General features: G+C 42.1%; 1 protein-coding gene across 15 annotated transcripts in view; it reads left to right on the top strand.

The window, feature by feature from the left end:
* LRCH3 (leucine rich repeats and calponin homology domain containing 3) overlaps nucleotides 1-18,727 on the top strand; it is a 62,774-nt gene extending 44,047 nt beyond the window's left edge. For 4 of the 15 annotated variants that reach the window (XM_048315038.1, XM_048315039.1, XM_048315043.1 and 1 more), the window contains 8 exons: nucleotides 2,400-2,480; nucleotides 3,801-3,872; nucleotides 4,740-4,788; nucleotides 5,280-5,393; nucleotides 5,953-6,071; nucleotides 7,616-7,753; nucleotides 9,805-9,882; nucleotides 12,151-14,532. In XM_048315038.1, coding sequence (XP_048170995.1) covers nucleotides 2,400-2,480; nucleotides 3,801-3,872; nucleotides 4,740-4,788; nucleotides 5,280-5,393; nucleotides 5,953-6,071; nucleotides 7,616-7,753; nucleotides 9,805-9,882; nucleotides 12,151-12,351 — 852 coding nt within the window. In that variant the 3' untranslated portion in view covers nucleotides 12,352-14,532. Of the gene's footprint in view, nucleotides 1-2,399; nucleotides 2,481-3,800; nucleotides 3,873-4,739; nucleotides 4,789-5,279; nucleotides 5,394-5,952; nucleotides 6,072-7,615; nucleotides 7,754-9,804; nucleotides 9,883-12,150; nucleotides 14,533-15,123 lie in introns of those variants that run through there. The other 11 variants (XM_048315045.1, XM_048315048.1, XM_048315049.1 and 8 more) reach the window with 8 other exon arrangements.
* Nucleotides 18,728-20,145: the final 1,418 nt, after the last annotated feature.

Genomic DNA, 20,145 nt, shown 5'->3' on the forward strand with positions numbered 1-20,145 from the left:
ATTGCTTCCTTTGTGGCATCTTAGCAATGTAGCATAACTAAAAAATACAATTAATGTCGTAATCCATGTCTAGAAAATTTAAAATATACCTGATCTGCCTGCTGTTGCATGACTGCATGCCTAGAATTTATTTTCTTGATTTATGTGCTTCCATTATCTGCCTAGATTTTCTTTAGGCAGCACCCTTGGTTAGAATGTCTCTCTCCTGAACGTGTTGGTCAAGATATTTACTGTGTCTTTATTCAGACTTTCTGGGTTTCCTGCTTTCATAAGACTAGCACTTTGTGGGTGAGAAAGAAGGCTTAAAATGTTAGAGAGAAATTTAATAATTATGTGCCTGTTTAGAGAAATCACTATCAGTGAGCATATTAAAATGTGTTTTCATATTTAGATAATAAAAAACAGGAGAACTGCAGTGGTTTGGGTTAAGAGATGATTCTCTGTTGTCAGTGAATTCGTCTTTGGAATATATTTTAAAGATACCTGTAAGAACCTCATTTCTCTTTGATTGTGTGATCACATGACTTCTGTTGTAAATTAAGATACAGAATTCTCAGAAACTATTTTGAAACTAGCTTCCATTGCTGTTTGTTTCCTTTTTGTCTAACCAAGTTACATCCTTTCACTTCACAAAAAGAGTGACCAGGCTGGCAGGGAAGGATTGAAAGCAATAATTTCTCTGTTCATTTTTCTTTTGGTTCTTTGCTCTTTTCAGCAGCACTGAATTATAATAGAATATGAAATGCTGGGGGTTTTGATCCACAGCTCTGTTCTGTAGCAGAAATCCACACTGTGCCTAATGGTCACATATGCCAGGGTAGCTGTTTGTAGCAATTACTGTAACTGGAACATTACACCCATACTAGCTCATGAATTTGTACCATTTTTTGTTTCCACGAATGTATTTTATATAGTGTGGGTAAAAACTTGTTCAACATCAAGGAAATGGTCATCAGTTTGCTTTGAAAAAAATTCCAAGAGTTTAAATTGCTTTTACCTTTTTATGTTCTATTGCACTGAATTTGACATTTTCCCTATCCTTCTGGGTTTGAAATTTAGCTAGGTCTAATTTCTGAGGACATAAGGAAAAGCTTTTATAAGTACTAAATCTAATATGGAGTTAGAAAGCAAGTGAGCTTTTATTTTACTACTTTGCTCCTCTGGCATTGTTGCTGCTTTAACAAAAAATTTAAGTTGTGAATCTCCTTTTTAAAATCTTTAGTGTTTCTTTTGGTCATCTTATTGTTGTCTTTAATCACTAATTAAAATGTATTCATGTTGCACAGGTTACTCTGACCATTTCCTTCTGTTTATAAACAACGTCAGGACAGTTGGTTTGAAGTCCCAGAATGATTGCCTGTACCTTCTGTGAATGTTAATGGTTCTGTTTAGTTGTTGTTCCTCTTGCATACCTGTGATTAGAAGTGGAGTGTGGCTGTAGAACTTAATTGCACATGGTGGTGGATTTCTTTGGGTTGACCTGTGATAACCAGACTAAAATGTTGTTGAAGAAATGTAATCACTGGCCTCTCTGAGAAAATAAAAGTTTTATGTTAGTCATAACCTCTTGCTGTTCTCACAAGGATAGTTCCATTCACTACAACTGAGGTTACTTGTAGAGCTGGTATCCCACTTTCAGACTTGGCTAATGATATCAGCCTTCCTTGCTTTTAAATCTCATTTTTCTCCAAATATCATCTTCTCTTTTCTCCCATACTGTCCCTTACAAGGTTAGTACTATCAGAGGGGAAAAAAACCCCAAAACATTGTCTCTAACTGCTGCTCAGTTTCTCTGTTGCAAAGCCCACAAGGTACTTCAGAAGCATCAGGCAGCTGCTGTGACCTCTTCCTCTCAAAACTTTTGTTTCATTCCTGCCTTGTGCTCCCTTCCTTGTGTTGTTTTCTTCTTGTGGTCTCAAATGTGGCCTGAGGCTGTCATGTTACTGTTAGCACATAGGATCTCTGAAACATTTCAAGTTAAGGCTAGGTTTAAGTTAAGCACCAGAGTGTTACAAATAATAATGGTATGGGTAAAGTAAGCAGGCCTTGACTTACACAGACTTTTACCCTGGAGTTTTCTCTCAGACCGTTGGCATTCATTTGTGTATTCAAATGTTTAATAACCGAATTCTCTTAAAATATCCTTATTTGGTTCATGCAGAGTTCTGGTTGGGCTCTCCTTTGGCGCTCCCTGTATCTGCAGTTGTTTCTGGCACAGGGAAATTTTTGTGACTTCAGTGCTAGACCTAAAGGCTGTGTGCAGCATGTGCAGAGGGTGGTGTAAGTCTGAATTGCAGCATCCTGGCTCCTTTAGTATTGTGGCTGCCTTTTCTCACAGTCATTCTTTGCCTCACTTCTTCCTTTCTTCCCTCTCTTTCTTTCCTTACTGTCCCTGACAGAATGGCTTTGAGCCTCTCTTTGTGTTTGAGATTGACAATAACACCAATACCATTAAAAGGAGGCCAGGCACTCGCAAACAGGTGAAGAGCATGCAGTGTGCTGGTGTTGTGGTTGTCCCTCCCTGTGCTGTGCCGTGTCCCCCTTCCCTCTGCCCACTGCTGAGTACGTGCATTGTGACCACTTCTTGTTCGTCTGTGTCAAGCTTGCCCTGCTCTTTTCATACAGGAATAAGCAGATACATTGATGTTAGAGCCCACCTAGTTCTGGTTTATTTTATTTTTCTCATTTCCTAGCTAATGTGTTGTCTAAGTCAAGTGATATTTGGAACTCTTAAAAATAAAAAAACCCCACCATTTTGGCTTTGCCCTGCTCTGGGGAAAGAGGCAGTTTTGAGGATCAGCTGTAAGTCTGCACAGAGTCTAAAGATGTTTGTGTTTAAGTTTTGCCCTGAGCATAAATCTTCCCTTCTAGTTCTTCTGGCTGTGCTGTTCTGAAGTGGCAGAATAGTTGCAAAGGTTTTAAAAACTAACTCCCAAATGTGACTTTCACTGCCTGTATTTTCTAGGTGTCATTTGATGTTCTTTCCTGTGCTGAACTGCTGAACTGTCACTTTGCTATTTGAATGCTGTTTCAGAAAGTATAGTGAGCCATTCAGTCCTCAAATGTTAAAGTGTTGATGGTGCTTTCAGTCAGACACAGGATTTGGCCTTCTAGATCCACCTGTCAGTGACAGATGGGCACAACTGCAGCCCCTGTTCTATAAACAGGAAAAGTTGTTTATTTGGCTGGTTTTGATATTGGTCATTATTGAAATGTGACTGCACTTTATTTGTGGCAACGCTGTAAATCCTGACACTGGCATCTTCCCTGAGAGTGAGATTGCAGCCACAGAATCTCGTTTACTTTGTGTCTAATCACAAGGACCAGTTGTTAGTGTTTGTGGCAGATACAAAGTGTGTGTTACTGAGCTTCTTGTGTATGGGTTTCTCTGATTTTTCAGACATGTATAACATCCTCAAAGCATTAAAAAGAAAGCTATTTATTTCTAATGGTGGCCTAGAATGGACTGTTGTAGGGTAAAGTTTCTTTTTTTCCGATGGCATAGGTGTTAACTAAAGAAGCTTTTGCCTCACTTACTGTTCTTAATTCTGTTTTTAATGTCACTGTATTATGTGTAAAAGAAGCACTGCACCTCCCAAGCTTATTAGTCAGAAAGTTCAGGAGAGTAGGAAGGTTTTAACTGTAGTTCAGCAAGTATTGATGTGTTGCTTGTTGAGTGTTTCTGAGAATGTGATCGTGATCACCTCTTCATTTTTAATTTTGCTGCATTCCACCTTTGTGCATGACCTGTCAGCCACTCACTAACTCTGCTACTGCATTCTCTTTCTTTCTGCATTCAGTCACTCTCAGGGTTGAACCAAGAAAGCTGTGCTACTACCCTGCCTAGTGCCTCTACCTTCAGTCCTGTCAAGGTATCTCTTGCTATTATCATTCACCACTAGAGCCAACAAAAAAATCTCAGATCCACACATCTGTTTTAACAGGTGTTAGTCTGTCAGCATCTAATCAAAAGTTCAGGTAGGGTGTGAACCTGATTCACCTGATTAAACTGTAGAAGGTATTACCTCATCTTAGCTTTAGGCTGTGTCTGCAGGAGGCCTGATCTATAAAACATGGTAACCCGTCTCTGCTCCAAGGGGTTCTTGGTTGCCTTTGATGTCGCTTTTTCTGTACAAGATCATTTACTCTTGATCAAGTTGAGTTCATCAAAAGTACACTTGTATTCTTTGTCTTTTTGTTTCTCTTCTGTGGAAACTGCTGTGCTGAATGCATTCCTCACAAGAAATCATTAGTTTGTGTAAACGCTGTGATGAAACCACAGTGTGTTTCACTGGGGACAGATGTTCAGTAAATAGCAGTTCTGCATTAGCAAAGGTGTCAAAGAGGTGTTTTGGTGTTCCTTATCGGGGCTGCTGTATTGCCAATTCTGCATGTTGCTTAATACCTGGTTTTTGCTGTCCCCTTTGCAAGGAGCACTTTTTCACTTTGGGTTGGAAGGAGGAGTTAACAGCAATCTGTCATTGCATAGTCAGCGCTGTTTCATCATTCTTTTTCTTCAGGAAAAAAAAGCAGTTGTGACATTTCTGTAAAAGAAAAAGTTTTGTCTCTGCAGAGATAAGACTTGGGGAACAACATACTGTGTTTTTTCCTTATTTCTGATTATTTTACTGAAACACATTTAGATGGATAGAGCTTTTCTTAAAACACAGAAAATGAAAATGTAGTCAAAGCTTTTCCAGATTAGGCCCATTTATACTCTCTTGCTTTTTTGTTCACAGAGTGATGACAGATCTACCATCTCCCCTGGCTCACCTACTGCTCAGACAGGTAACAGGGACAGGAAGAAAAATTCTGAAAAAAAAGATCAAAATGCCTGCTTGCTTATTTGTCCTGTGAAGAGAGGGGAGCATCTGTTCCCACCTCTGTCTGTGGCACTGCTATGTGTGAGAATTTACCCAGTTACTTGGGTCTCCTTAGAAAAACACAAGGGAAGAGACAACAGGGATGAAGTTTGTCCTCAGGCAGAGCGCAGGGTTTGGCTGGTTTAGGCCTTCATACAGGCTTTGGTACACAGATGCATTCAGAAAGAGTCAGAACAGTTGTTGGAATTGGTATGTGGAATGTGCTTTGCATGCAAGTGTCCTTGGAAGCGCCTTTTCCTGCTCTGCTTTTATCATGCATGGCTGTAATTTATTTTGTCATTATTCCATTAAAATTTTTGGTTTGTTCTTTTTAATTACCACATTGCTGAACCCATTTCCTATTTAAACTCTAACCATTTCCTTCTTCCTTTCCTGTGCCTTTCCACATTTGTTTAGTCCACCTTTCCCCTCCATATCCTGGCCATGCAGCCCCGCCTTCCTATAGAAACCCTTCCCAGCGACCTGAGAGTTTCCTTTTCCGAACAGCTGTCAGGGATGAAGCAAAGAAAGGTAGGTTACATAGCTCAGAAATTAGCTAGTTTTGTCACATTATATTGACATCTGCATTACCTGGGGCTTGCAGTGTTTTGTTACTTCAGGTCTTTATCATCAAACCACTTGCAGAATTCCATTTGTAGACAGATGACATCTACATTGTGAAGAAACAGGGTTTTATTTGGAGCTGTCCAATATTCCTTTGTCATATCTGTGGAAGTGTGAGAATTTGCTCTTACTGGTCTGCACTTACACGTTTGCCACACAAGCCTTCAGCAGCCCAGTAGCCTGTAACAGAATTGCAGTGTCTGAAGAAAGAGAACTGTTTCAACATATTCCATGTGGCAAAACTTTGTCGTCATTTGTGCACGACCATTATCCAACAGAAAGGTCGGAATCTAAACAGTGAGAGAATTGTGTTGACACTTCTTTTAGGTTGGTAGACCATTAGTTTGATTAATAATCAAAGGAAAAAAAGAGGTTTGTGAAAGGGACTTTGTATGCGGTGCAGCAGTGAACAACATGGAGCCAAACCGTGCTTAGTGATTTTCTTTCCTTCATGCTGCTGTTTTAGCTGTTGCTTCATCCTCTACCTGTGCCTTGTCTCCTGCTAATGATTCTGCAGACCCTCGAGTGAGACAAAACTCCAAACAGCGGGAGGAGGAGCTGGAGCTGATAGAGCAGCTACGCAAGGTAAGTGCTGCCAGGAGCCAGAACGTGGACATCGCAGTAAATGCGCTTTGTGACCCTGCTAAATCTGCTTTTGTCTTGTGGACCAGTTTCACTGAACCAATATGGGGCACAGTTGACTGAAATTAAACGGTGTGATACAGTCTATGTAGTTCTTTCAGATGCGTGCAGTGGTGTTCACTTGGTTGATTGTGGTAGATAAAGTCAGCTTCAAATTCTGTAAAATAAACTATGTCGACTCCTGCTCCTAAATGTCCAGTGAACTTTGCTTTTAAAATGACTGTGTGCTTCCTTTCTTCCTTATCAGCTTTCACACTTGTAAGGAGCTCTCTGGAGAGTTGTCTTTACTGTCCCCTTTTAATGTCTTTTTTAAAACTCTTTTTTGCTGTAAAGCTGACAGAAAAGCAGATGGAGTGCAGAGACTGCTGCCAGTCATGCTGACAGCATGGTTTCCTTGTGTGCTCTAGATGGGTCTCTTGATTCTTGCCTTATCCTTCGTTAAGTGCAGAACATTTGAGACACAAATGTTTCTTATATTTGTGCTTTTTGTCTGCCCGGGGCCACCACAGTCCTGGTTCATGCCCAGGCACAAGGACAGTAAACAGGAATATTGAAAATGCTGCATGGCATTAAGGTGCCGTGCTCTGCTCTGCTTTGCCCCAGACTTTTCTGTAGAGCATGAAGGGATTCTGTGAGGTGCTGTGATTAATTGCTTGGATTTTCTCAATAAATAAGAATTTCCTTATTGAAGCTAATCTTAAAAGCCATAAGCATCCCAAATGGACAGAGAAAATTCCCTCTCTTTGTGGGGGAAGTGTTGAAGTAAGGACAATTTTCTTTTCTCTAAAAGGAGAAAGGTTACCTTAGATAAAACAAAACTTGGTGGTGTTTGCAGACCCTCTCTTACATTATCTCAGACTGCTTTTTGTGTAGTCTGTCTCTTGTTCTGCTCCCCAGGTAAGCCTAAATCTTTTTTTAATACTTAAAAATATAGATACAGTATTACAACTTGACGACATTCACACAGCATTTTAAATGAGTTTGAAAGCCTGAATTAAATTTTTATTCATTCTCTTAAACAAATGCTATCTACCTTCTTTTTAAAGGACTGCTTATGCCAAATAGTTCAGTTTTTATTAAAAGGCAAAAATATTGTCTTGACTTTTGTTAACTGTGTTGTCCTCCAACCCACAGTTATTTTCACTTCCCTTGGCAGAACTGTTCTCTGAGAATATGTAGGGTTAGGAATACTGTTCCTAGATCCTGATTTCCATTATTTTTGAATAATGGTTGTACTAGTTCACTGTGCTCTACAATGAAAACTGTTCTTCATTGAACTCAATTGCTCCCAAACTGTGGCCAGCCCTGGGCCACAGCAATGCGCAGGGCTTTCCTTGGGGTTATTCAGAAAGCTGGTTGGAAATGCCATGAGGATGGACAGAGTTGTAACGCAGGAACTCTGCCTCGTACGAAGTGTTGTGCAGAATGAACCGGCTGGAGGAATGCATCTCTCAGCTCCCACGTGTGTCCCTGTTGGTTTCCCACAGAACATCGAGTCGCGGTTGAAGGTGTCGCTGCCCAGCGACCTCGGGGCGGCTCTCACGGACGGCGTCGTTCTGTGCCACTTGGCCAACCACGTGCGGCCCCGCTCTGTCCCTAGCATCCACGTGCCCTCACCTGCTGTTGTAAGTGTGTAACAGTGACACTGCTTTATAGCTGTCCAAAGTGATATCCTGCGAAGTCCTGTAATCCAGACAGACACTGAACTCAGCATTCTCCTCAGTAAATGTATGTGACAAAAAACTGTCTGTGCTGTTTAAAAAAGGTCTGTAGTGTCACTTCTGGCAGATTGTAAGGAAATGTTAACATTTTCATGTGCTCCCTAAGCATGTTAACTTCAAAACTAGTGAAATAAGATACAGTTCAGCATGAAAACTGAAATAGGATATTTTACAAAATGTCTGAGAAGTTCAGGAAGACGTAGTAGGGAATTAAAAGAAGTAGGATCCCACTACACAAGACAGTGAAACAGGCAGAGACCAAGTTGATTCCTGTATCTACTTCACAGCACAACAAATTCTTCTGCTTAGGAATTTTAGCAGAACACACTCAAGCTACTTGGAGAACAGCATCTCCTGGAACAAAACAAATCCAGTCATAGCTTTGTAATAACAGGAAAGAAAGGTGGCTGTGTCTGGGGACTATTTAGAGGAGGGAAGTATTGCTGTCTATTATGTAGGGAAAGCACAGAATTAGAGAAAGGTCAAAATCTGTGAGATAACAACAGATTATTTATCCAGTCTGTGTTTGTGGAAGTCAGAAAGTTCAGTGAAAATATTTAGGATCAGCCACTTGGAAGTAATGTGGACAGGCAGATTGCTTGTTATGCACCTTTAAATTGTATGAATAAGGAAAAAAAAACTGGAGATTGTTCCTTGGGGTAGAAGTTGAAACATGCACATAAATCTTCACTTATCCTTCTTTTGGAGTGAGTCTTCGTGTTGATTGGAATTTGAACTGGCATTTCCAGGGCTGCCAAGTGTGTCATTGTGGCTGTATCCCTGGCACTGGATGTGACCAGGCAGATGGCCCCATTATTTTGAGAACGACTGAACTGGATGCACCAACATTTTAGGCAGATTGTGGGATCATTCCAAGTAAAGGCAGGGAGCCACTGCTCAGCAGACTTGCATCAGTGAGATCTTTTCAATGGCCTGGTTTGATGTGCAGCTGAATGTTCTGTGTTAGGAATTAAATCATGGCTTTGTCATGTGAATCCCAAGGAGGAGGCAGCCTTGAGTTTCGTGCTCCAGGAGCAGATGAGGCATCATGTCATGCCCCAGGCACAATGTGATCTTTGTACTCACTTGGTCCTTCGGGATAAAGAGGCCAGTGCTGGCCTTTAACCTGCTTCCTTGGTGGGGAAACACAGCACATGAAGGGGACAGAAGAAACCCCATTACTTACGGAAGTGTCGAACACATGGAGGCTGCTGCCTGCTGCTCCAGTGTGTGTTCAGAGGAGCAGGGAGCTTGTGTCTCTTGAACCAGAAGAGAATAAGTTTTGAGAGCAAAACAGAGCCTGTGCTGTGGTATGTCTGAAGAGGTGTGAAAGCTGACTGCAGAAAAAACCTCACTTGAAAAAATGCCAGTGAGTGCAATTCAAACAGCTCCATCAAACACGTCTACAAGAGGCTGACAAGAAGCAAGCTTCACTTCCAGTTTTCTGACATTATTTTTTGGTTTCATCTAGCCTTTATTTTTTTTCTTCTTTTTTTAATTGAAGTATGGTTTGATATTTATATATTTTTGCATTACAGTAATCCAGAACAGACTCTAGATTGCTTTATGTTATGGAATTGCTCTGAAATCACAGCATGAAAGCCATGGATGTGCATTTCATCAAAAGACATTTTTAAAATGATCATACTGTAGTCACTAAAAGTGTTAGCCAGTTTTATATAACACTGTGTATATAAATACTGCAAGGCTTAGAATTGTCCTTTTTTTTAAATCATCCAGCATTCATAACTTAGCTTTTCATAAAACAGCTTTGAAAACTGGGATGGTTTTCTAAGAAAAGCAAACTTTAGCAGAGTGTGCTTTGAATTAGATGAGCTTATGTCAGCGCCATGTTTTTGGCAAAGAAATTTATTATGAGTTTTATTTAAATAAAAAATAAAAATCTTTTAAAACCTTGCCAGTTAAGAACACTGTATGCCTTTGCTTCTTTGCAGCCTAGACTTACAATGGCAAAGTGCAGACGAAACGTGGAGAATTTCTTGGAAGCTTGCAGAAGGATTGGAGTGCCTCAGGTACGTATTTCTGCTATCCTGATACAATGTTTCAGATGCAGTTTTGTCTGGTCCTTCAGAAAATAAAACATTCTTTGGAAGATTGGATTAAAACAAAATAATTAAAAGTTTAGAAGGGTCAGGTACAAACTGTCCTGCAGTATAGATCAGACTTACCTTGCATGGTCTTTCAGAGTAAAATGAAGCCAGATACAGTTTATCAGAGTGTAGTATATAGAGTTCATATTTTAGTACAGATTCATGTAACTATCGTTCCTCAAATTCATAATAGCTGATGGACTTCAAGTCTGCCTTTAGAACTGGTGGGTCCTATAAAACCAGTTACATTTTCTCAATATTAAATATGTGACAGCTTAAAAGTGGGATAAAATCTGGATGATGGTTTGCACATGGTTTTTTTTTTATCTCAAAGCTTTTCATGTCTTTCACAATAATTCTCTTACATGAATGTCTTTACTGTCTTACCAACAAGTCACAGAATTATTGGCCTTTCTCTGATGGTAGCTGTCTTTGCTTAGTTCCTACTTTTGCTATGTTCCAGTGGTAGAAGTCTGTCTTCTGGTATTCCTTGTCCCCTTTTGAAACTTGTAAGATCTAGGAGGTGAAAACACATGAAATAGTCTTGTTGGTCCAGTTATCCTGTTTGATGCTGTCCTGTCCTTTGCACTTTGTCTTATTCAGCGGCTGTCTCAGTACAAATAGTTTTAATACATTATATTTTTCTTAATTTCCCTTCCAGTGCACTAATTGATTTGGATTTTTACACTGCTGAGCATTGGTGTTTCTGTTGTAGGTGCTGGTTTCTTTTGTATTGTGAAAGGGAGAAGTAGACCCCGTAACTCATTTCTCAGCTTACATCTAAAGGCAGTTCTTGAGTCATGCAGGATTTTCTGGTGTTTTCAGATCACTTGCAAACATTTGAGTCACTGGGATTTTAGGATGACTTGTTTATTGAGCTGCCTGGCAATTTCACATGGCTCAGTGGTGAATCGTGTTGGAACGGGCTAGGGAATTGTAAGTTAGTGCTGGGAGATCCTGCACTGCTTTGGTCCCCTAAGAAACTTTGGACTTTTAATCCCAGCAGAACTGCATAGAAATTCATCTGGGGCAAAATTGTGCAGTTCCATCCCAGCTTCCCTATTTATAGTTCCCTCAAGTATGAAGATAAAATTTTTATGGGATTGCAGTACAAAGCAGATCACTGGAATGACCCACAATTAAAAACAAACAAACACAAAGGCCAATCAAGAAAAAGTCCCCTGTAAACCCAGGCTGCTCCATCTGCTACCCCTACTGTGAAGGGCCCTCTTATTTTTCTCATATATCTTGTTTTAATGTGAAAGAGTTCAAGGAGGGTCTCTCTGGGAAAACTTAGAAAAATACCCCTCCTGAATGCCAAAGCTGCTCTCACATGTCTGCATTACAACTCTACTGAGATGTGAACATAAGATACCTGTATGTAAGAATGGTGGGGTGGCCTAGTATGTTTTTCTTGAAAAGTTGCCTGCAGGTTTTTTATTTCATTTCAGTTCCAATTACAGAAATAAAAGGCTTTCTGAAAGCATAGATCCATGTAGGAATACTTGCCTTCTAAAGGAAGGCTACTTTCAGAAAGGGCTAATTACAGGCACCACAGCAGAGCAGCAATTCCTGTGGTACTTTGGTGGTTTTAAAGCCCTTGGATCAAAGGGAACCCTCAGCTGAACAGGTTGATCCATGCATCTCGATTTCACTGATTATTAGCAGTTACCTGTGGGAAAGGGAGACAAGAGATAACACAATGGGAATAGTTAGAGAAGTCTTAAACTAATTAGTAATAGATATTTCTGCAGGATGCTGCATTCAAGCATCGGTTACACATAAATAATTCCTTGTCCTGCTGTTTTCATTAAGTTACCTGTGGAGGCTGAACTTTGGTGAGTACCCAGTGCCAGCAGCATCTCAGACACCTGAAACCTCTTCACTTCTGGAGAAAAATGGGTTTCACTAAGGCTTGTGTAAACTGCTGTTTTTAACAACAAGGAATAGTTACATGTTGTAGCTGTAGAGGTGACAGGCACCTCACTGAACACTAAACACTGACATTGAGTTCTTTGCAATGGGAGTCGTGCAGATTTCTATGTGAGAATTAACCAGCTGTGATGTGCTTCTCGAATGTGTAGGTTGTATCTGAGATGTCTGATAACTGCTTTGTGGATGTTGCTATGGCTAACTGACTGACCTTTTTTTTCTGTCTGTTTTCCCTTCCTGCTCACACACTCTGGACAGGACAATCTTTGTTCCCCTTCTGACATTCTCCAGCTAAACCTCAGCGTTAAAAGAACAGTTGAGACTCTTCTTTCCCTGGGGACAGATTCAGAAGAATCCAGTCTTGTGTCCCTTTCCGTTCAGCTCTGGGGCTTTGTGGTGTTTTACTGTACTCTAATGCTAACGCTCTGTATGTTCTATCGCTGGGTCTTTTTCCTCTAGTGAAGGATAGTGGTGCTGCTTCCTCCCTCTGTCACTCCAGTGCTTGGGAACAGATTCTGGGCTTTGCCAAGACTGTGTGTATGAAGTGCTTTGTTTCCCACGGATGGGACAGAGGTGACAAGTATGATGTGCAAACACATTGGTGCACCCACACCACCATCCGTGACCCAATTCCCATTTGTATTTGCTGTGTCACATTGAGCAGATGAAATGCTTTACAAGGGAGGAGGAGCTGTCCCTGGGCTCGAGCAAGGGCTGGGGTCAGGACACATGGTGCATGCTGTTGTCTGCTGACCAGTGGTGTAGTGAAAACTGCAGTGTCAGTTTGTGCCTCTGTTCCCCCATCTGTATAATGGGAATTGCAACCACTTTGGTAAATTGCTTGAGGATTATCTGATGAAAAATGTTAAACAATGTGAAGTATTTTTTTCAATGTCAGTGTTCTTGATGAGATCTTGCAGTCTTAGGAGACATGGTCTGGTAAGTGTTGTCCACAGAACTTTCTAGCTGTATTTTTTTTTTACCCCAGTCCTTTATCCTGCTTCTGAGAGCATTTGATTTCTCAAATTTATAGACTCTGCTGTATTACTCTGAGACAGGATTTTTAAAACAGCTGTCAATGAATCCTGAGATTCTTGAACTTTATAACAGTTCAAGCAGAAAAATTTCAGAGAAATTAAGCTCCTCAACAGCTTTAAGATAAAAGTTTTCTGGCACAGAAAGAAAAATCTTTAAGATTCTGTCAAGTGCTACAGAATGCCACAGCATTTTACTGTGCTCTGGATAAAACTTACAAAAACTTGTTGAGTTGCCACTTGATCTGGGGCACCCCAACCCAAGCTTGTTCCATGCTTATTCCCTTCTTCCTCTTACCCTGTCATTTTCAGAAACACTTGTAATCATGCAATTGCACAAATGTAAGTCCCGGCTGCACAAGCACTCTTCACTATTTTACAAAACTCAGGTAGTCTTCCATAAAGCTTCACAGCCTTTCCCTCCCCAGGGAAAGCATCCTGGTGCTTTAATGCTTTAATGTCTCAGGGACACTTCAGAACTTCAGGGCACTCCCCATGTGTGTAACAGACCGTGTCTCCTCAGAGTGGAGATCGATTCAGGGAGCTCTGCTCAGAGACCAGTGACAGGTAAGTGTTCAGGACATGGCTGTTCCAAATGTGTCTTCAACAAATTTCTGTTATATCTGCAAGTGCAGTAAATGGCTCAGAAGCCCAGTGCAAGTGGTGTTGGCATTCCAGCCATAACCTGGAACACCTCTGAAGTACAGTTTAAGGTACACAGGAGTTCAGTTGCAAATGTGGTCACTACCAATAAGAATGTGTTACGTGTATGTAGGTCTCACAAGCTCTTGTACCATGAAGTGAGTATTTATCAAAGGAGCAAGTAACAGAGCTGCTGCCTTCTGTCCAAGTCACACAAACTGTTCTGTCCAAGCCAAACATCACCGAGTAAAGAAGGGACCTTTGACAGGGGGAGATTGTTTTATATTTGAGTAAGCTGTTTTTGCACTGCTTACTGGTGTGAACTAAAATGAACTCAGTTCCTGTGTTTCTTAACTTCTAATGAACACTGTGATAAAAGCTGCAAGGGGTTTTACACTAACAGTGCCTTCCAGTTTTTAAATTTTGTTTGTCATTACTGTGTGTGGTATGGAGTCATTCCAAAGCTTTTCCCCCTTATCTGTTTGCATACATAAGAAAAAAGATAAGGCATATTCACTCAAGTTTACAAGTATTTTCTCAAAAAACACACTTTTCTCAAAGTAACACACATTTGCTGGAAGAAAAATGTATTTTAGCCTGAGCATATGGCTTTCTGTGAGAATTGCAGTTGGGGCTCACTTGTTTTCTCTCTGCTCGGAGTTTTGCGGGAGGAGTGTTGGCTGCCACTGTTGAAGGATTTCTTTAACCTCAAAAATCAGTAAAGACTCAAGGAGTGGAGAAATGCCAATTGATATGAAAATAACACATGAAAAATAGTCTCTGTAGCTCTATAGGAAGGACACACTTGGGTTATTTTCTGCGGATACAGAGAACTGTTGGACATGTATCCTGACTGTTGCGGAGTGAGGATGGCCAGGAGGTGCCAAGGACTTCTGTAGGATGAGGCTTTAAATACATCTTAGACTGAGAATAGCACAACTATTAATAAACACTTTGAAACCTCTTTTTGCATTTTGCGTATTACTGTTATTCCTCAGGATGATTTTGGGGGCCGCCCACTAAGCGGGGGCACTTCGGGGAGGTGAGTGAGTGGTAGTGACTCATTCCCTGCTCCACAGCAGGGCTTCCCTCACCGCTGTAGCTGAACAGGCTTGTCCCAGGAGGACTCTCCAAAAGGTGTGATTTGGAAAGGAAGCTGTGGTTCCTCTCCTGCTCTGTGTTGTAGCACATTGATCATATTGAGGCAAAGCTTCCCCCTCCTCACATTCATCTGTTTTGGTTTCATAAACTGCTGCCATATCAGCGTGGGCAGAGATGGAGGACAATTTGCTATTCCCCTTTCCTCCCACAATCCTTTTTCAAATTCTTATTTGTAGAAAAAGAACACAGAGATTAGCCCAAGGCCACCTTCCATGAATAGTCAAGGTCATGGTTCCTTTGTCACAAGCAGAAATCTCATGTCCTACCCCTGTGTGTGTGTGCTGCCTGTCCATAACGTTTCATATTTCAGTCACCTTTTGCTTAATTTTTTTTTCTTTTCAGTTGAGTGGTTTTCATCCATTTTGTTTTTGTCTTTGTTTTGTTCCCCATTCAGGAGCAATTATGTTTGCCTCTGCATATTTTAGAAGAGAAGGGTTTGACACAGGTAGCTGTGACTGTCCAGGCGCTCCTGGAGCTGGCACCCCCAAAGCAGCAGCCACTTCACCACTTGTCTGCTGTGTAAAGACCTCCGGGACCTTTTGGGTTACCTTGGCTAAGCAGAAGGACCTGAAGACTTTACTGCCCATGCAGTGCATCCAAACATACAGAGCTCTGTTCTAAGGAAATGAGTTTTCGTGATTCCTGACAGGAATGTTTTACTTCATTTCTCCATTTTTTTTGGAGATCACAAGAGTTTCCAGTAACATTTTTTATTACCAATATTTTTGCCCCTTATTTAAAAAAATGAGAGTTCATTGGGAGGAGGGCAGGGAATTCCAGTGGCTGGCTGTTGGAGCCAGCTGTAGAAACTGACCTTGCAGGATGAAGAAATGGGTTTAGAGTTTGTAAAGCAGTTCCTAGGGGAATTTGTAAAAAAAGGGTGTTGCTGCAGTGGGCACACAGGGAATTAAATTTCATTCCTTACCCACAGGGTAATGGAGTTTCTTTGCCTCCAAAGAATGGTTATTTCTATTATTTTAAAAATTGCATCACACAATCTTAACCTGCAGTGTTTGATAACAGGGTCAAACCTCACACAGCTGTCACTTGCATTGGCATGTCTTCATTACTGAAAATTGAAGGAATAAAACACTTTTTTTTTTTTTCCCAATGGAAAAATTACTGCATGTTTTCTCTACCAGAAACACTTTAGTAAAAGATACTAAGTCAGCTCTGTGCAAATGGGATTAATCCCATCAGCATTCTTGCTGGGTTCATTTTCTGTTTGGGTTTTAACATGTCTAAGCACTTTTCCAACAGCAGTGGAGGGAGATCTCCACTGTCCTCACATCCCCTTCTGGTGGTTTTGTGGGATCACCAGAATCCCATGCCTTTCCCTGCAATGGGAACAATGCCAGCCTGCCCTGCTGGTCATTAGAAGCCCAGTACCAAGTAATACATTTATGAGGGGCTGAAGCATCCCTGCAGGCACAGAATGGATCATGTCACGAGCACAGTTCCCAAGTTCCCCAGGTGGGCTGGCTGTTGTCAGAGCAGCATCTGTGCTAATGTAGCTCTGAAGGGTTTGACAAGGATTTCAGTAAAGCCCTTTATTCGTTGGAATTTACTATGTAGAGAGATGTTTTACAGAAGTGCTATTATTTCATTCCTCTTTTCTTAACTTAAAAATGGAAATTCAGTGTACAGGAGTGGGAGAGGCAGCTGACAAGTTTTGTTTTCCTGGAAAGCTGATGTGCAAAATAAAGACGGGTCCCTATGCTCTGGTCCTCCTGACAAGGCCAAGCTCACTACCAGGTCAATTAACAATACTTTTCTCTCCTCCACAAAAAGACCTCAGAAAATCCAGCTCTCCACCCATGCAGTTCCTTTGTCAGGTGTTGCCCAATTTAAAGCATCCCTGAACACTATGCTACTACTACATAGTGCATGAGGGTTCTGAAAGCAGCTCCACGCATCAGCCGTATTCCACCTGGGGATACATTTGAAAGAGAATACACCAAGAGGATTTTATGCAGATAAAGGAAGATGAAATGTGAACAAATTAGCTAAAAGTCATTTTTGCAGAAGTAAACCTGCTGTGGGAGCTGCCAAGGACAGGTCTTAGCTGCATTTTTCCCCTTTTGATTTGCAGTTTTGTTTCCATTTTGTTTTGCTTCATGTATTTCTTTCAAGAGCCATTGTGGTGATTGATGAATCACCTATTTCACATAATTATTCCGGTTGCTTCTTATTGGCATTGGTTGGTCACATTGTACGTGAAGGAGAACACCTGGAGGGTGTTTAAAAGTCCCCAGCTGCAAAGAGAAACCTCCTCATGCTGGGTAAGCACAGCGCCCTGAGCCCTGCAGGGCGTGGATGTGCCCGGAACTCACAGTACCCACTGGAAGAGCAGCTCCACTCAGGCATTCTGTCCCCCTTAAGTAGCTCTTGTTTCACTTAATGCCATTGGTGAGCAGCGCTGGCCATTCTTGCAGGGTTACACAGACGTGTCTGAAGTGTCTGCTGCAGTTCGCTGGGGGGAAGGGGCTGCCACTTGCAGGCAACACCTCAGACACAGACAGAGTGTTCCTGGTGTGTTTGTCTCTGCACGTAATTTGAGAGAGAGGGAGGCACTGGCTTCATCTTGGTTTCCAGCACTAGGTCAGCTGTACTGTTACAGGGACACGTTGCATTTAGCAGCACACCCATCATGGGCTATTTAAATACCCCTGTTTGAAGAAAACCATTCCCTTCATGGAATTTCGAGGGTGTGGTGATTGCTCCAGCACTTAAGGAAAATGAAACTTAACAGTATTCAGGTTGGTGGAAGCTTTTTCATTTAATTAACAGTATAGTTTTTAATGGGTGGGGGCTCGAGTCTGGCCTGCAGGAAGGAGCCGTTTCCTATTGCTATGTGTGGGTCACAGCTGTGAGGGGCTCATGGCCACCTGTGGCTCACAGCCACGGCTCAGCACGAGCCAGGCCTGGGGAAGGGCTGTGGCTGGAGGCCAGGCAGGCACAGGGTCCCTGGAACTGAGTACTTCATTGTGAGCGACGTTCACTCTGGCAGTTTCCGTGTAGGGAATCGTGTTAGTTTGACATAATCCTGTGTTTTCAGGCTGGCAAGCACTAAATCTTGTCCAGATGCTTAGGACAAAAGTCCAAACCTGAAGTTTCATCATACGGTTTCTTTAATGTGTTACACCAAACCCACTTCAGTTCTCTATTGCAAAATGGGTTGGGATTTTTCAGTGTAGTTATGTGCAATTTTTGTTGTATCCCATGAAAAGAATATTTGAAAGAAAACATGTATAAAGTTCTATTCTGTGTGTTAAAGCAGAGATTGTCTTTCCTCTTTGGGGCATTTGCGTTGGAGGATGTGGGAGGGATCCACCTCAGTGTTCTGTGCTGCTGGTGTTCCTACACTATCTCCATGGTGTCACACTCCATCCTCAAACCTGGCAAGCCCTGAGCAGTGTCTGAGGCTCTGCAAGGTCACACACTCCAGGTGGAGTCGCTCAGGCACTCGGGAGCCCCTGATGGCACTGGGGGGCCGGGGCAGAGCAGCTGGGGGTTCCCCCTTTGAAGGAGAGGCTTTTGTAAAGGCCCCGCCCCTGGTGTCCTGCTTAAAATCCATCAGGGACAAGCACCAGAGCACGTCTGTTCTTGGTAGTAACAGGATGGTAAATGGTATTCTTACCCCTTTATGACTATAAATGGTTCTTTGAAAAACTGTTTTAGAAACAGAGGACTTGTAAGGTGAATTTGGACATCTGAAAATCCTTTTGTATAGATACTGTGATGTTCTACAAAGTGATCTAATTTTGTTATTTCTGAAAACAGTGTAAACGTGTAAGTAATAGAGTAAAGGATTTTAAAGCTTCATCCCATGCTGTATGTCTGTAAATACATTCCATAATTTCTGTTACATATAAATGTGTCTGAATATTGTATATTTTAAATCGCCTGTATTCTGCCAGTAGTGTGACCTTCTAGCACATTGATAATATAAAAGGAAACCATGAGTATTTGAAATAAAGTTTTAAAACTTACATGAATTGCAGTGTTTCTTCCTGCTGTTTTTCTGTTGCGTCAACAAAAGTTCCATCCTCTGTGTCAGGTGTTTATTCCCCTTCCACATCATCCCAGTTGGCATTTGATGGACCTACTTTGGTTTTCTACTTTCCGTAGTTAACCAGGACAGGAAAATTCCAGCATTTTTACACATACTCTGCAGCCACATCAACAGCTTTTTTGGGGGGTATTTTTAACCTTCCCCAGACACTCACTTGGTACAGAATCCTTTGCTTCTTCCTCCATGGCCTCTTGTTTTTTCCTTCTCTGTGTAAATTACACATTCTGGGTTTGGGGTCTCCTGCTGCCAGTCCTGTTGCTCCTTGTTCTCATCCTTTGCTTTTGGCCTGTCTTGGGTTTGAAGTGTAAAATTCACACCCCTGCTTCCTGACCCCGCTGCATTTGAAAGGTTTATTCTTAGCCAGAATGTTTAGTCCCCTTTTCATCTCTCCTCATCACTAGTTTTATTATTTTTTTAAATATAAAAATGCAAAGTCTAGAAATTGCCAGAGATCCACAAACCGTCCCTGTCTCTGTTACCCCTGTGATGCTCTTCCCTGCTCACCAGGCTGCTCCAGCATCCTTGTCTGACCTGGTGACTCTGTCAGCCACTGGGGACAGTCCATTACTGCCTCTCTCAAGGCTGCCCAGCTCTCCTCAGGTATTTATTTCTCCCCCTCAATCTAAAGCTTCCTCCTAACCAGCTTCCCAATCTCTAGCCCTTCTTCTGCATTTAATTCCCAGGAAAACCCTCTCCATGGGAATTTCCCTGTAGGAAATCCCATGGATGTACATTTTGATCCCATTTCTCCACAGCTGGAAAAATGGAGCAGTACAACCATGGCACAGTTCCTCAGAAGTGATGGGTTTGAGACTCTGCTCCCTGCTCCTGTCCCTGGATGTGCCAGCCTGTTTGCTTGGCAGCTGCACAGCCCAGGCACAAACTCTGCTGTGGTTTCCATGGAGCGAGGGAAGGCTCATTCAGAGAGCAGCGCCCTGGGATGGGACAGTGCAGCCGAGGAGGCCAGGAAGAGCTGGATGGATGGCACTGCGGCCACAGTCCCCAGGCCAGAGTGTGTGGCAGGTCACAGGGTTCAGTCAGGTTACACACCAGTGTTACAGTGGGGATACTGCAACACGTGTATCAGACGACGAGTCCCGTGGGAAAGAAATATATACGGACCTATTCTTGCTAGATGTTTCAGAGATGTTTATTTCTCCAGCTGCATGGCCAGGATCTGCCGAGGAACTGCAGCAACCACGGGACCCGAGGGTCCTTGTCCATGCAGGGGAACACAAAACAACCAGTGGGGAACGAGGCTGACCAGGGGCAGGGAAACCCAGGGCCCCTCTCCCAGGACCACATGGCAGGGGGAAGGGACCCCAACACACCTGTGCCCCT

The sequence above is a fragment of the Corvus hawaiiensis genome, chromosome 10, assembly GCF_020740725.1.
Source record: "Corvus hawaiiensis isolate bCorHaw1 chromosome 10, bCorHaw1.pri.cur, whole genome shotgun sequence".
Lineage (NCBI taxonomy): Eukaryota > Metazoa > Chordata > Aves > Passeriformes > Corvidae > Corvus > Corvus hawaiiensis.